The 12,227-nt window shown below is 41.1% G+C and overlaps 1 protein-coding gene across 1 annotated transcript; it reads left to right on the top strand.

Moving 5' to 3' along the window:
- Positions 1 to 2,658: 2,658 nt before the first annotated feature.
- wipi1 (WD repeat domain, phosphoinositide interacting 1) lies at positions 2,659 to 12,004 on the top strand. The gene is made up of 12 exons (XM_030754626.1): positions 2,659 to 3,050; positions 4,141 to 4,223; positions 4,625 to 4,794; positions 4,898 to 4,994; positions 6,189 to 6,286; positions 6,389 to 6,481; positions 6,560 to 6,630; positions 7,091 to 7,198; positions 7,445 to 7,609; positions 7,702 to 7,809; positions 8,235 to 8,374; positions 8,589 to 12,004. The coding sequence occupies exons 1-12, from the start codon at positions 2,974 to 2,976 to the stop codon at positions 8,708 to 8,710; spliced, it is 1,332 nt and encodes a 443-aa protein (XP_030610486.1). The 5' UTR covers positions 2,659 to 2,973; the 3' UTR covers positions 8,711 to 12,004.
- Positions 12,005 to 12,227: the final 223 nt, after the last annotated feature.

The raw sequence follows: 12,227 nt of genomic DNA on the forward strand, positions 1-12,227 counted from the left end.
CAGCCGTCACTGACGTCAATTCTCCTCGTTCTGACATGTGAGCCGGTAACCCGTGGCAACCTTAAAGGAGACCGCAGGGAAACCGTGACGTCAAGGAAACAGCAACGAAATCGATTAATATTTGATTTTTAAAAGTGGTAGTGGTAAAAGCCACAGCAATGCAAACCTCAATTACAGTGATAAGTCTGTCGTTTAACTTGTTACTGTAAACAACTTTAAAGAAGCAACATCAAAAGCTGAACTAGCCTACTCATTAGGAAGAGCCATGTCTCACAGGAGTGTTGTTTATTATATAGCTAGATATACAGGATTGTTATGACTGATACATTGCTGTGTAAACAGAACATTAATAAAAACGGGATTTAGCTAGTTAATATATACTGTGTTATAGTTAACTGAGTAGTTCAATAATATGACATGTATTTCACAGATTATATTGTGATTTCTAGTGAGAGCACAGTGCAGGTGGAAGAGAGTCTGGAGAGGTGGAGGTATAATCTGAAGAGAAGAGGGATGAAAGTCAGTAGAAGCAAAACAGAATACAGGTGTGTGAATGAGAAGGAGACAGGTGTAACAGTGAAGCTGCAAAGAGTAGACATAGTGGCAGATGAGTTTAAATATCTGGGGTCAACCATCCAAAGATTTGGACAGTGGACAAAAGAAGTGAAGAAGAGAGTGTGGGCAGGGTGGAGTGAGTGGAGATGAGTGTCAGGGGTGATTTGTGACAGAAGGATAACAGCAAGAGTCAAAGGGAAGGTTTACAAGTTGGTAGTGAGACCTGTCATGAGGTATGATTTGGAGATGGTGCTGACAAAAAGACAGGAGGCCAAGCTGGAGCTTTTCATCAGGAGTGGCCAGGCTGGCCAAGATTAGAAAGGAGTACATCAGAGGGAGAGCTCAGGTTGGAGACAAAGTTAGAGAGGCAAGGCTGAGATGGTTTGGAGATATACAGAGGAGGAATAGTGGATATATTGGACAAAGGATGTTGAATATGGAGCTGTCAGGCAGGAGGAAAAGAGGAAGACCACAGAGGAGATTCATGGATGTAGTGAAAGAGGACATGTAGAGGGTTGGTGTGACAGGATGCTGAGAATAGGTTGAGATGGAGGTAGCCAAAACAAACACATCAGAATGAATGTGGGGAGAACAAATCATGGTGCTCTGAGAGAAAATGTGAGCACACTGGTGAGTTTGGCAACCCAAAGTGATCTGGATGAAGAGCAGGATCTTTTGCACTGTGAAGAAAAATCCCTCACAGCAGCCCACAGAGCAAACACAAATCTGCCATAAAGATAAAAATTAACAAGAGAAAATACAGAGAGCTCATCATAAGATGTAAACCCCTCACAAGTCTCAGGAAAAGCATATTACATCCTCTCTAAAACATGTGTGATACATGGGCATGCATGGCTTCGAACAATATTGGGTCATTAGTGTTCAGTGATGAGGTCAGAGAAGACGGAGCCAGATCAGTGTACCGGGACATGTCGTCAGCTCAGATTCAGTCAAATGCAACAAACTTGACTGAATTTTTTTTTTTTTACAGTAAAGATGGAACAATGAACCCAAATAATCCTGAAAAGCAACCCAAAAGTGGAATATTCTGAAATGGCCAATAACCTGATCTGAATCTCAACAAAACCAAACTAACAACTGAAAACAGCTGCAGCAAAGGCCCAGCAAAGCATCATAAGGTAGGACACCGCTGTTTAGTGATAACATGGGATCTGTTCAACAAAGAATTAAAAAGCAGGCTTGGTATTTATGACCATGTTATTTGTTCAGTAGCATTATTAGTTGATAATAAGGGACATGTATTAAAATACATTAAATTAAAGCAGGAAGTCTGCACTTCAGCTGCATCTTGAGCCATTTAAAATGTGGTGGCTCACAGAGTCAGCAATATGAAAAATAACTTACTGTTTAAACGTTTCAGGACCTGTTTGCAGAAATTCAAATCAGTAATGATTTGCACATCCAAATTTCTGGTTTAATTTTTTTTTATTTTTGCAGGAAAAAATGTTTTTGCTGGCTAGAAACACAACATAGGTGAACAGCCACCACAAACTGCAACTAAAGCAGCAAAGACAAGAGCAGCGTTTGAAAACAGCACTTAAGGATCACAGTTTTTGGCTTTCTTTGGGTCACAGTTTCTCCTTATTATTAAAAGCTTTAAAATGACATGCTTATATTTCTGCAGGCAAATTATGTGGGGAATGTGCTGCATTTTTTATAAAAATAGAAACTGGTGAAATTATCGAAATGTCACAAATTGTCATTTTTTACATGATAAAAGTTTTTTACGGGTACATTATGGGAGTGTTTTCATGTTATTCTACTTAGAAATAATGGCTAAAAAATTGAACCAAAAATATCTTTGTAAAGTATTTGAACGCCCCCTCTGTGGGGCTGCTGACGTGTCGTTGCGTTTTACCCAATTAAATCATCAAAACAATTCCTCGTGACAAGACTGAAAGCAAAACTGGCCAATCACCAATCTTTTCTCTAAAATAGGCCACTCGATTGATTGATAGCTGTTCAGCGAAACCATTCTCGGGGTTTTATCAGCTTGGCCATTAGGAACGCCGGAGAGGAGGGCTTAACGGGCTACTGGTAGCCAATCGTGATGCACCTCGGGGTGACGCATCCTCCCATCAGCTGTTTTTGTTTTCCTGTGTGAACACTGGAAGTTAATAACATAATAATAACAACAGAGTAGACTCTCCAAAGTGAAACGGCCATTAGGGAGCTGTTATCGTTAATCTTTGCTCCTGTTCAGGTTTGGCATAGCAGCACACACTCTGCTTATGATGTGTACCAACTGAGCCAGCCTGCCCGGACATTCCTGTCCCCGAAGAGTGCGAGCGTGGCGCTTACAGTCGGGGAGCAGCAAAGGGGAAGCGGGCTCCGGCGGGGATCGACCCGGGCCCAAGGCCTCCGACCTCGAGAAGAGGGGAGAATTTAGCGGCTGGGATGGAGTCCCCGGACCTATCTGACGACCCCGGAGCGCACCGAGGTTTCATCTGTGCCTCGTTTAACCAGGACACCACGTAAGCGACCTGCGAGCTGGGCCCTGCATGAACTCGGGCTCCTTGATGCACCTGACCGTTGCATAATTATTTTCAGCCTCTTTTCCATAATTCGGTTTAGTTTCTGATAGGACTTTTTTTTTTTTTTTTTTTTTTTTACCACAGAGTTGTATGAGTGCATGCGGAATGAAGCGAGCTTTTTGTATGCACCATTAAAACTTCTAGATGAGTCACTTAGAGCTGGATGTGAAGTAGGCCACTGTGTTAATCTTAAAGGCCTGTTGCACTTTAAACTAGTCATCAGTTAGTACTGTAACCACACTTCTGACTGCCGTGTAACAACGCAGTTTGACACATTGCATTAAACCCAGGCCTATAACGGTCTCTTGCTTACATCCAGAATTATTTGTTAATAATGAAAATAAATGCAGTTAAAAAAAAAAAACTACTTTACAGTATCCCATACTGAACTAAGAATTAACAAACTTCTTGAGTTTAGGGAGCTCCTTTGGGTACGCTTCAGGCTAAACAATCACATAGGCCCTCTGACCACAATGCTATTGTGCTCTTCTCATCTCCAGCTGAGAAAAGAAGGCAGGCATCTTTAGGGAAATTAATCACTTTTAATGGTAATTCGCAGCCCTATGCTCCACAGGGAGCCAACAGGCATAGAGAAGAATGGTAATAGCTTTAAGGCTGTGTTGCCTAAACAAGATAATTAAACAGGTGCCAAAAACCTCTGCATATAAACAGAAATTTGCCTTACATTCCTTCAGGCAGGCTTAGCTGTCCTAAGCCTATAACAAAGCTGTTTTGTGATCTGATAACCATGTCCTAGCCCTGTTGTGGTCATGCTACTATTACATCATGTCCAATGATGTTTCAGTTATCAGCAGAGCTGTAAAGAAGTAACCTCAGGCTCACTGGAAATTGCCTATTCCCACATTGGTATTTATTATTCCATTATATAGATTTTGCAGTGCTTTGCAGTACTAGTGACCACTTAAATTAAAGGCTTAAAGTGCACTTTGTAACTATGGGGTTATTATGGTATTTTTTTTTCCCTCTGTGTGGCTAAGATGCTCTGCATTTGGGTGTGCTTCCATTGTAGCTCTCTATCAGTGGGCACTAAGACTGGCTACCGGCTCTTCTCGGTCACAGCTGTGGACAAACTGGACTGCATCCATGAGGGAGGTAGGAGTGACACTGTTCTTTCCTTTCTTTACTCAGCAAACAAACCTGCATCCCCCCCTAAGATGACACAAGTACACAGTGACAGAAGTCTACACAGTATAGTTGGAGCTGTGGTCATGTTCACCTCAGCTTAAGCAGTTCAAACCATGTTTAGTGTGATGTGCAAAGCAGGCAAACCCAGAGGATGGCTTTTTTTTTTAACCAAAAGGTTGCAACAAATAAATTAATGTGGACTGGCAGCAAGTGTGATAGTGGTTAAACCATGCTCACTACTAATAAATAGATAGGATGTTATATATGTGATTAGACGATAAATGCACTGTTGATGTGAGGTACTTTCCATAACTTTTCTGAGTAAAATATGCAAGTATTCTAGATCTTTCTTTTGTTTTCCTTCCCAGTGGAGTGTCCGGATGTCTACATAGTGGAGCGACTGTTCTCCAGCAGTCTGGTGGTTGTGGTCAGCCTGTCCATGCCACGGCGAATGAACGTCTATCACTTCAAGAAAGGTACAGAGATTTGTAACTACAGCTACTCCAACAACATCCTCTCCGTCCGGCTCAACCGACAGGTAAGAACAAATAAAAGAGAGCTTTTGCATACCCGTTATCATCCTGGTTGGTGTTGATAATTACATGTTCTTGTGCTTTTGTTGCTCTCGCTTTCAATATTAGCGGCTTGTGGTGTGCCTGGAAGAGTCGATCTATATCCACAATATCAAAGACATGAAACTGCTCAAGACACTACTCAACACACCCACCAACCCCTCAGGTAGACTCCAGCTTTTAGAAGAAGTGAAAGCTTTGCCTCCTGAAACACGGAGGAAGCTTTCAAAAAGCTGCTACAGAGACAGATCGACGCCCAGATGTTGCCAAGTGGTTCTGCAGGCTGAGAGATACTAAAACAACAATAGTAGTGCAGCACCTTTAAAATATCTTTAAATAGATTTTTTGACAAGCAAAAACAGGGCACTCAGAAGGCAAATGAAAATAGAAAGCCAGTCTGTAATGGTAAACAGTAATAGATAAAAAGTATATGCGTATTTATCTCCTTGTGCAGGTCCTTCCAAAGCAGAGAGGCTCTGAGGGGCAAAAGCATGGTCACCTTTAGATTTTAGTCTCTAATTTAGAACAGCCTAGAGGGCCCCACTTGTGGATTTAAGACTGCCCTACTGCTTTTATATACTTTTATATACTGTGTTTTGTTGCTTTGGCAGGGTGGGGGTTAATTCAGATGGGCAGTGTTTAACTTGGTTTGATGTGATGCTATATGTTAGCCTAGCTGCTGCACCAGCTACAGTGGAAGCTGTTTGTTCATCCCCAGAAGGAGAGAGTTAGAAGTTACTCAGTGTAGGGAAAATAGATGCAATCACAACTACTTTTTACAGGTGAGAGAGTGAAACTGGAGTACAAGTGGACAATAAATCTGTAATTCATTTGCTTCTTTATTTATACCCCCCAAAACTTATTTTTGTTCAGTATTTTTTGCTTGATGGCAGTTATCTTAAAGTGTTATCTTACTTGAACATAAATGTCAATTGGTTTGTCATTATGCTATCTAATTCAAAGAAATTAACACATCTGTGCGTGTTGCTTAAGTAATATATGGTAACATGGGAACTCTATGGAAAAAACATAAGTACACATATGTATGCTGACTCTTAACTTCTGAATCTCTCATTTAATCATGCACATTTTATGAACACATTTTACATGTACAAGAACATGGTAAAGCTAAAACATAATGTCACAAAGTCAGCAAATGGACTCATCAAAGCACTGTGTTTAAAAGAGACATGCAGTGGTGCAGTTTTACGATCGAGCATATCCACTGGCCCGGCAGAATTATTCTGCATAAATAATAGGCCAAATTAGATAATGCATGTTAGCTCCATTAGGAGACAAAAGAGAAGAAAAAAAAGAAGATGACATAAAATACTAAACCAGCCTCTCTACTCCCTCATAGGTCTCTGTGCACTCTCCATCAACCATGGTAACTCCTACCTGGCGTATCCTGGTAGTGCCACCATGGGAGAGATCACGGTCTATGATGCCAACAACCTGGTGAGGCAACAAGGGGAAAAAATGCAGCTGTTTTCTTGTTACCTGAAAACCCCATGGGTTAAAAAGCAGCCCAGTGTTAAAGTAAACTCTTTGTCCCTTTAGAGCACTGTGACGCTGATCCAGGCCCATGACAGTCCCCTGGCAGCCCTCACATTCAACGCCTCTGGCACAAAGCTGGCTAGTGCATCAGAGAAGGTGAGGACTTGATTTCCTTTTACCCTCCTACTCTTTTAATTACCTATTACTCCATCTTGACCAAGCTTTCCTCCACAGGGTACTGTCATCAGAGTCTTCAGCATCCCTGAAGGACAGAAGCTGTTTGAATTCCGCCGAGGCATGAAGAGGTTGTCGCTCATCTTTTCTTGTACTTGTCTTGTAGTTTAGACACAACAAAACAAAACATGATTCATAATGTAGGAAAGAAGTTCAATAAAATTCTCGTGACATGAGAATGAGCAGTGCAAATGACTCTGTCATTCTCAACAGTTTCGTGTTTTGGTGAGTAAGATACTTTGCTCCTTTTCTGCTCAGTAGCCAATGATAGATGGCTGTGACTGTGCTGGGTAGGTTCCAGTGTCAGTGACTGACTGACAGTAATGTGAGTCCAGAGGTCGTGGAAACGTTATGCTGTAAGATAGTAAGGAGGCAGTCCTAGCGTTTTAACACTCTCACTGCTGTGACCAGACTGTGCACAAAGGTTTTCGGTCAATCCTTAGCTCATGTGTTTTAATAATACATCATTATAATGTTAGTTTTGGATAAAATGTGCACTTAAATCTTGTTTATTTCCTCTGTGTGTTTCAGATATGTTAGTATCAGTTCGTTGTCCTTCAGTGCAGATGCACAGTTCCTGTGTGCCTCCAGCAACACTGAGACGGTCCATATCTTTAAACTGGAGCAACACAGCCCAAGGTTAACTCTCAACTCTATTTTTTAAGTCACTATCTAATTCAGAAAAAAATGTGTTAAACTATTATGTTTATAATGCTATTATATAAAGTCATATGCTAATAAATATATACACTCAAAGCTACTTTATTATTAGTTACACCTAGAAAAGTAGTTAGTACAGGGTTGGACCCCCTTTTGTCTTCAGACTTCATGGCACAGATTCAGCTCTTTTTATCTTTAACTATAAAATATCTTATTTTCTTCCAGTCAAGAGGAAGAGTCCCCTACATGGTCAACATATGTGGGCAAAATGTTCACAGCAGCCAGCACCTACCTGCCCTCTCAGGTGTCTGACATGATGAATCAGGACAGAGCTTTTGCCACGGTGCGCCTCAACATGTTTGGTCTGAAGAACATTTGTGCCCTGGCTACGTAAGAGAGCTACAACAACACAGGCATTAAAAAACGAAACAAAACAAAACAAAAAAACTTCACATCTCATGTGTGCGTGTTTTCTTTGTCAGGATTCAGAAGCTTCCTCGCCTGCTCGTGGCGTCTTCAGACCGGTATCTTTACATCTATAATGTGGATCCACAGGATGGCGGCGAGTGTGTCCTTGTCCAAAAGCACAGGTGTGTATGCCTTAGTGGGATGCATATGGCATAAAGATTGCAATTAAACCCTAATCCTAAATCAAACTGCAGACTCATTTTGTTTCCCCTGTCCTACTGTAACTGTAAAGTGTGTTTTAAGTTTGCGAACATCTTGAGGCAGAAGGAACGGTGAAGATGTGGATGCGATCATTTGCACTATAACCACATTTGGAGCTGCACTTTTTTTATTTATTTTTTTACCAGAATTGTTGTAACTGTGCAGTCCACGGCTGTGTTTAGTCTCTTGATTAAAAACAAACTTGAAGTAAAATTGTGTTTTTTACAACTTTTTACATTCAAACACGTTTGTTCCTCGTGCATTTTTAGATCTTTGTGTATTCCTGTTGTCATATTACCTTTGGTGTTGAAATGTTATTGGGCCTATCTCTTCTGTGCTTCCTCAGGCTCTTTGACTCTAGTGAGGAGCAACTGGACCAGAAGGAAGAGGAGAACCCAGAGGATGGTCCTCCACAACCAGTCAGCCAAACATATGCTGCCACTGTGGCGCTCCCTTCGACCCCACCCTCCTCCACCACTCTAATGGGTAAAATTTAGCAGTGGCATTTTAAAATGCACGTAGTGAATATAGTTTATGTTTACTGGCTGCTGGGCACACAATTTTTCAAGATCAGTATACTGTATGTTTAAAATAAGGCTTCCGCTATAGTTAAGCATCTCTTATTCTTTGAATATTATCAGAAGTATTTGCAATGAAAACCCTAAAAATGCTTTTTTTTTTTTTTTTTGCTTCTTCCCAGGCTACTCTGAAGACGGTGGAGCCCAGAAGGGTGAAGTCATCCCTGAGCACGAATTTGCCGAGGGCCCCGTTTGTCTGGATGATGAGAATGAGTTTCCTCCTGTTGGAAACCAGAATAACTGACCAAAATCCATAGCGTACCCTCCCTGCCCCTGCACACAAACCAGACTTACCTGTCTGTAGTAGGGAGGGTGGACAAAATATTCCTAATGTGTTGAGACATTGTGACATCCCAACCCTTTTACAAGTTCCCCTGCACACCTAAGGTCAAATCTTGGAAGGATATTACCTCCTGGTGTTTCTGTATTTTGTGTGCCCGTCACTCTTTGTAAGAGATATAGGAAAAAAAACACTAAAACATAGCAGAAGGTCCACTCATCTTAAATAAGAAAGAAAAAAAACACCTACAGAACATTTGTTCTTTACTTGGAGTCAGCAGCTGTCTGAACCATCCTACTGTTAACTCCCATATATTACTACTAACAACAGTGCTCAACATTTTGGAATTTTATACTGCTGTTGAACCAACAACACATATGTCCCAACAAATTATCATCATAGTAGCAACCTAATGAGCAGGGGAGTATTATGAGCTGACTGTCAACAGCTTAAGAACATCCAGGAGTCAGAATAACAAAAATGCTCCTAAGGCCTCAGTCACACTAGAGTAAAAGTAGGACGGCAATCTCCGTGTGACCAGGAAAACCGGTGGTTGGTTGGCGAATGATTGCACTGAATTTTTATTGCTGTCTGGGACCGATTGCAGTTGCGGTGACCAACTGGTTGCCAAGAGATTGAGCAGGCACCACCCTCAACCTGTGGGTGATCACTTTTGGCTGCAAGGCGATTGCACAAGTTCGCCTGGTGGGAGGCAACCTGCCTCCAAACTATCTCAGTCAGACACAAACTGACTGCAGTTGATCTCAGACAGATTGGCAAAGACTTGCAAATAATTGCAGTCTGATTTATAAACGCAGACAGATTGCCAGTGGGTTGCAATCAGTCGGAGTCAGTCTGTGCAGATGCGCAGCTCGTCTGTGCCATCATATTTATTTCAAGTTAGGATGCAATGTGATGAATCACACAAGTGTCAGTTACAAGGGTTTGTAGCAGCGGGCAATTTACCGCAAACTGTGCTAAATTTAATGTTGCAAAGTATTTCTTAATTTGCATTTGATACGTTTGAGACAGTTGCCGCTAGGAGTGTTTATTTATTTGGAATGAGATGGGGAGATGTGATCGGAATGGGTGCGTAATTGGCACTGGTGGATGGCTCAGAGCTGTGAGCGCAGTGCCAAAACATTGGCTCTATCCTGTTGTGCTCTTTTCTCGGTCCTCACTCTGAGTGTTGGGAGCCGAGTCCCACATCTTCCTGCCCTGCAATAATAGGAGAGTTGCACACAAAGATGCAGCTTAGTTTTCTTTTTAGAGCGAGCAGGTTCCAGTGTTTCCAGCTTTTAATTGCATTTCAACACAGCGATCGTTACACAATGAAAACGTATCTCCCTGCCTTTTCTCAGCAGTGCGCACACAGAGCAACAGTCATGCTTCTTTCTTTTTTTAACTTCTCTCGATAGGTGCTGTGTCTGTCAAAATGCAGCTATTGATGTGACTGTGCTAGTGTGTTATATTAATGTCTGAATGTTACAAGATGTCAGGCTTAGTTAAAATAATATTTCATGTGTAAAATTTCTTAAGAGACACCTTAATATCAAGGCTTTCTAACTGGGATGTGAAATGGCTATTCCATAACTCCCATTGCATTTCACAAACCCAGAGCAGTGCATGCATTTACGCACGCAGCACAGTAACAGTATCCATTTGACAGATAATAATGTTTTTTGTTCTTTGCACATCGTACATGTCAGCTGTTCCACATACATTTCAAGTTTAGATAGAGGAATAGTTTGTAGTAAAGCAGCTCTCTGGATAAAACCCTGCGCTCCACTTTAGACTCAGTTCTCAGGACCGCACACAGTCCCCAGCAATTTCTAACAGAGTTCACCCTTATAAGGGAAACACATGCCTAAGAGAGAAACATGCCTAACACCGGCACTTACACTGTATTATTTTCTTAGGTGTCCTCACTTTTGAGCCATGAATTTACGCTGCTCTTGATAGAAAGCTGGTCATTAATGGAATGAACTAGCTGTGTGTGTTTGTTTATAAATTTATAGATTAGAAATTTTCCCTGTTTAGATCTGCCCCAGTCTGTAGCTGAGAGAGCGGCTGATGTCTGGATTCCGGGCCGCCGGTGCCGAGTCTGCCCCTAGCTCCGGTACAGCACTGAGGTAGAAGGCAACAGATTTGAGATTTATCAGAGTTAAGGTATTAAAGCAAAAAGATTTTAAGTGCCAACTTGACACCTTTCTATCAAAAACTGATAGCAGACTGACTCCATCTTTTTGCCGTTTGATCCCAGTTTTATTGCCATATCGATGCACCAAAGTTGGTTTGAAGATGGCAGCTGACCGCGAGTGGTCTCAGACCTGGTCCCCATCTTTGAAGTGACCATTTTAACAGCAACGAGATCGCAAGTTAATCGCACAGAGTCGTAGTAATTTTGTTCGCGCAGCGGCTTCCAACCACTGTTTTCCCTAGTGTGACTTTTACCTAAGAGAGATGCTTAAAACTCATCTAAAGATTTCACTTCTCAACAAGTCTTTAGGGAATTAGCACCTCAACATTCCTGTGTATGCGGCCCAAGCAATTTCTAATCATTGATCATTAAAATGTATCATACCTCAAGAGAGACATGCAGTAGTTCACTCACAAAGGACAAGATATTGTGTGATGCCCTATTTAAATCACGATACATGCCGTAAGTATCATATGACTTGCCGATGCAGCTGTGATACTAATTATGGTAGCAATGCACGAGACTGAAAAAACCCGCAGAGTTACAAATGTAACCCGATAAAATATTTTGCTCTGTGGGTGCAGCAGTTAACAGCTAAATGCAAAACCTGCGACGGGCTGAACATGACAAAGTTACAGGTCCACAGATTTCAGCGAAACCCTGAAAACCTTTTTATTTCCTAAATGATTCTGAATATGTTAACATATAACTGAGTTATTTTTACATCGATGTATTAAGTATTCTTTTTGTGCAATGTGTTACACATCAACACATAGACCTAACATGCGTAAAATATATGTTAAGGGTTTTTACAGTGTATAATGTGTATATAACATTTCTTTATAGTACTGTTGTAATAAGTAACATAGTAATATCACATGATTTGCCAAAAGGTGGCGCTGTTAGGACACATGTAAGCTGCATTGAGTTGTTCAATACTGAACATTTACACCAGAGACTCATTAAACCTGAGAAGTGATTTGACCTCTGCAACACGTTTTCTTTTCTTTTTTAAATTTGTAATAATATTATAAATGTTTGAATATTGTATTAAATCTCATCAAATATCTAACAAGATAACAATAAGGATCCATTTCAATTTCAATTTGTTCTCTAAAGTTTGAATTAGTGCAACAAAAGCCTCCACAACAAGGTGATCCATACAGTGTAGCATGTCTTATGATCCAACATAAGACATGTTATTTTTCTCAAATTATTGAGAATTACTCCAGCTACTGCTTTACTAACAGGCCAAAGTTCATCCACCTCCTTCTCTTTACC

Source organism: Archocentrus centrarchus, chromosome 19, assembly GCF_007364275.1.
Source record: "Archocentrus centrarchus isolate MPI-CPG fArcCen1 chromosome 19, fArcCen1, whole genome shotgun sequence".
Classification (NCBI taxonomy): Eukaryota; Metazoa; Chordata; class Actinopteri; order Cichliformes; family Cichlidae; genus Archocentrus; species Archocentrus centrarchus.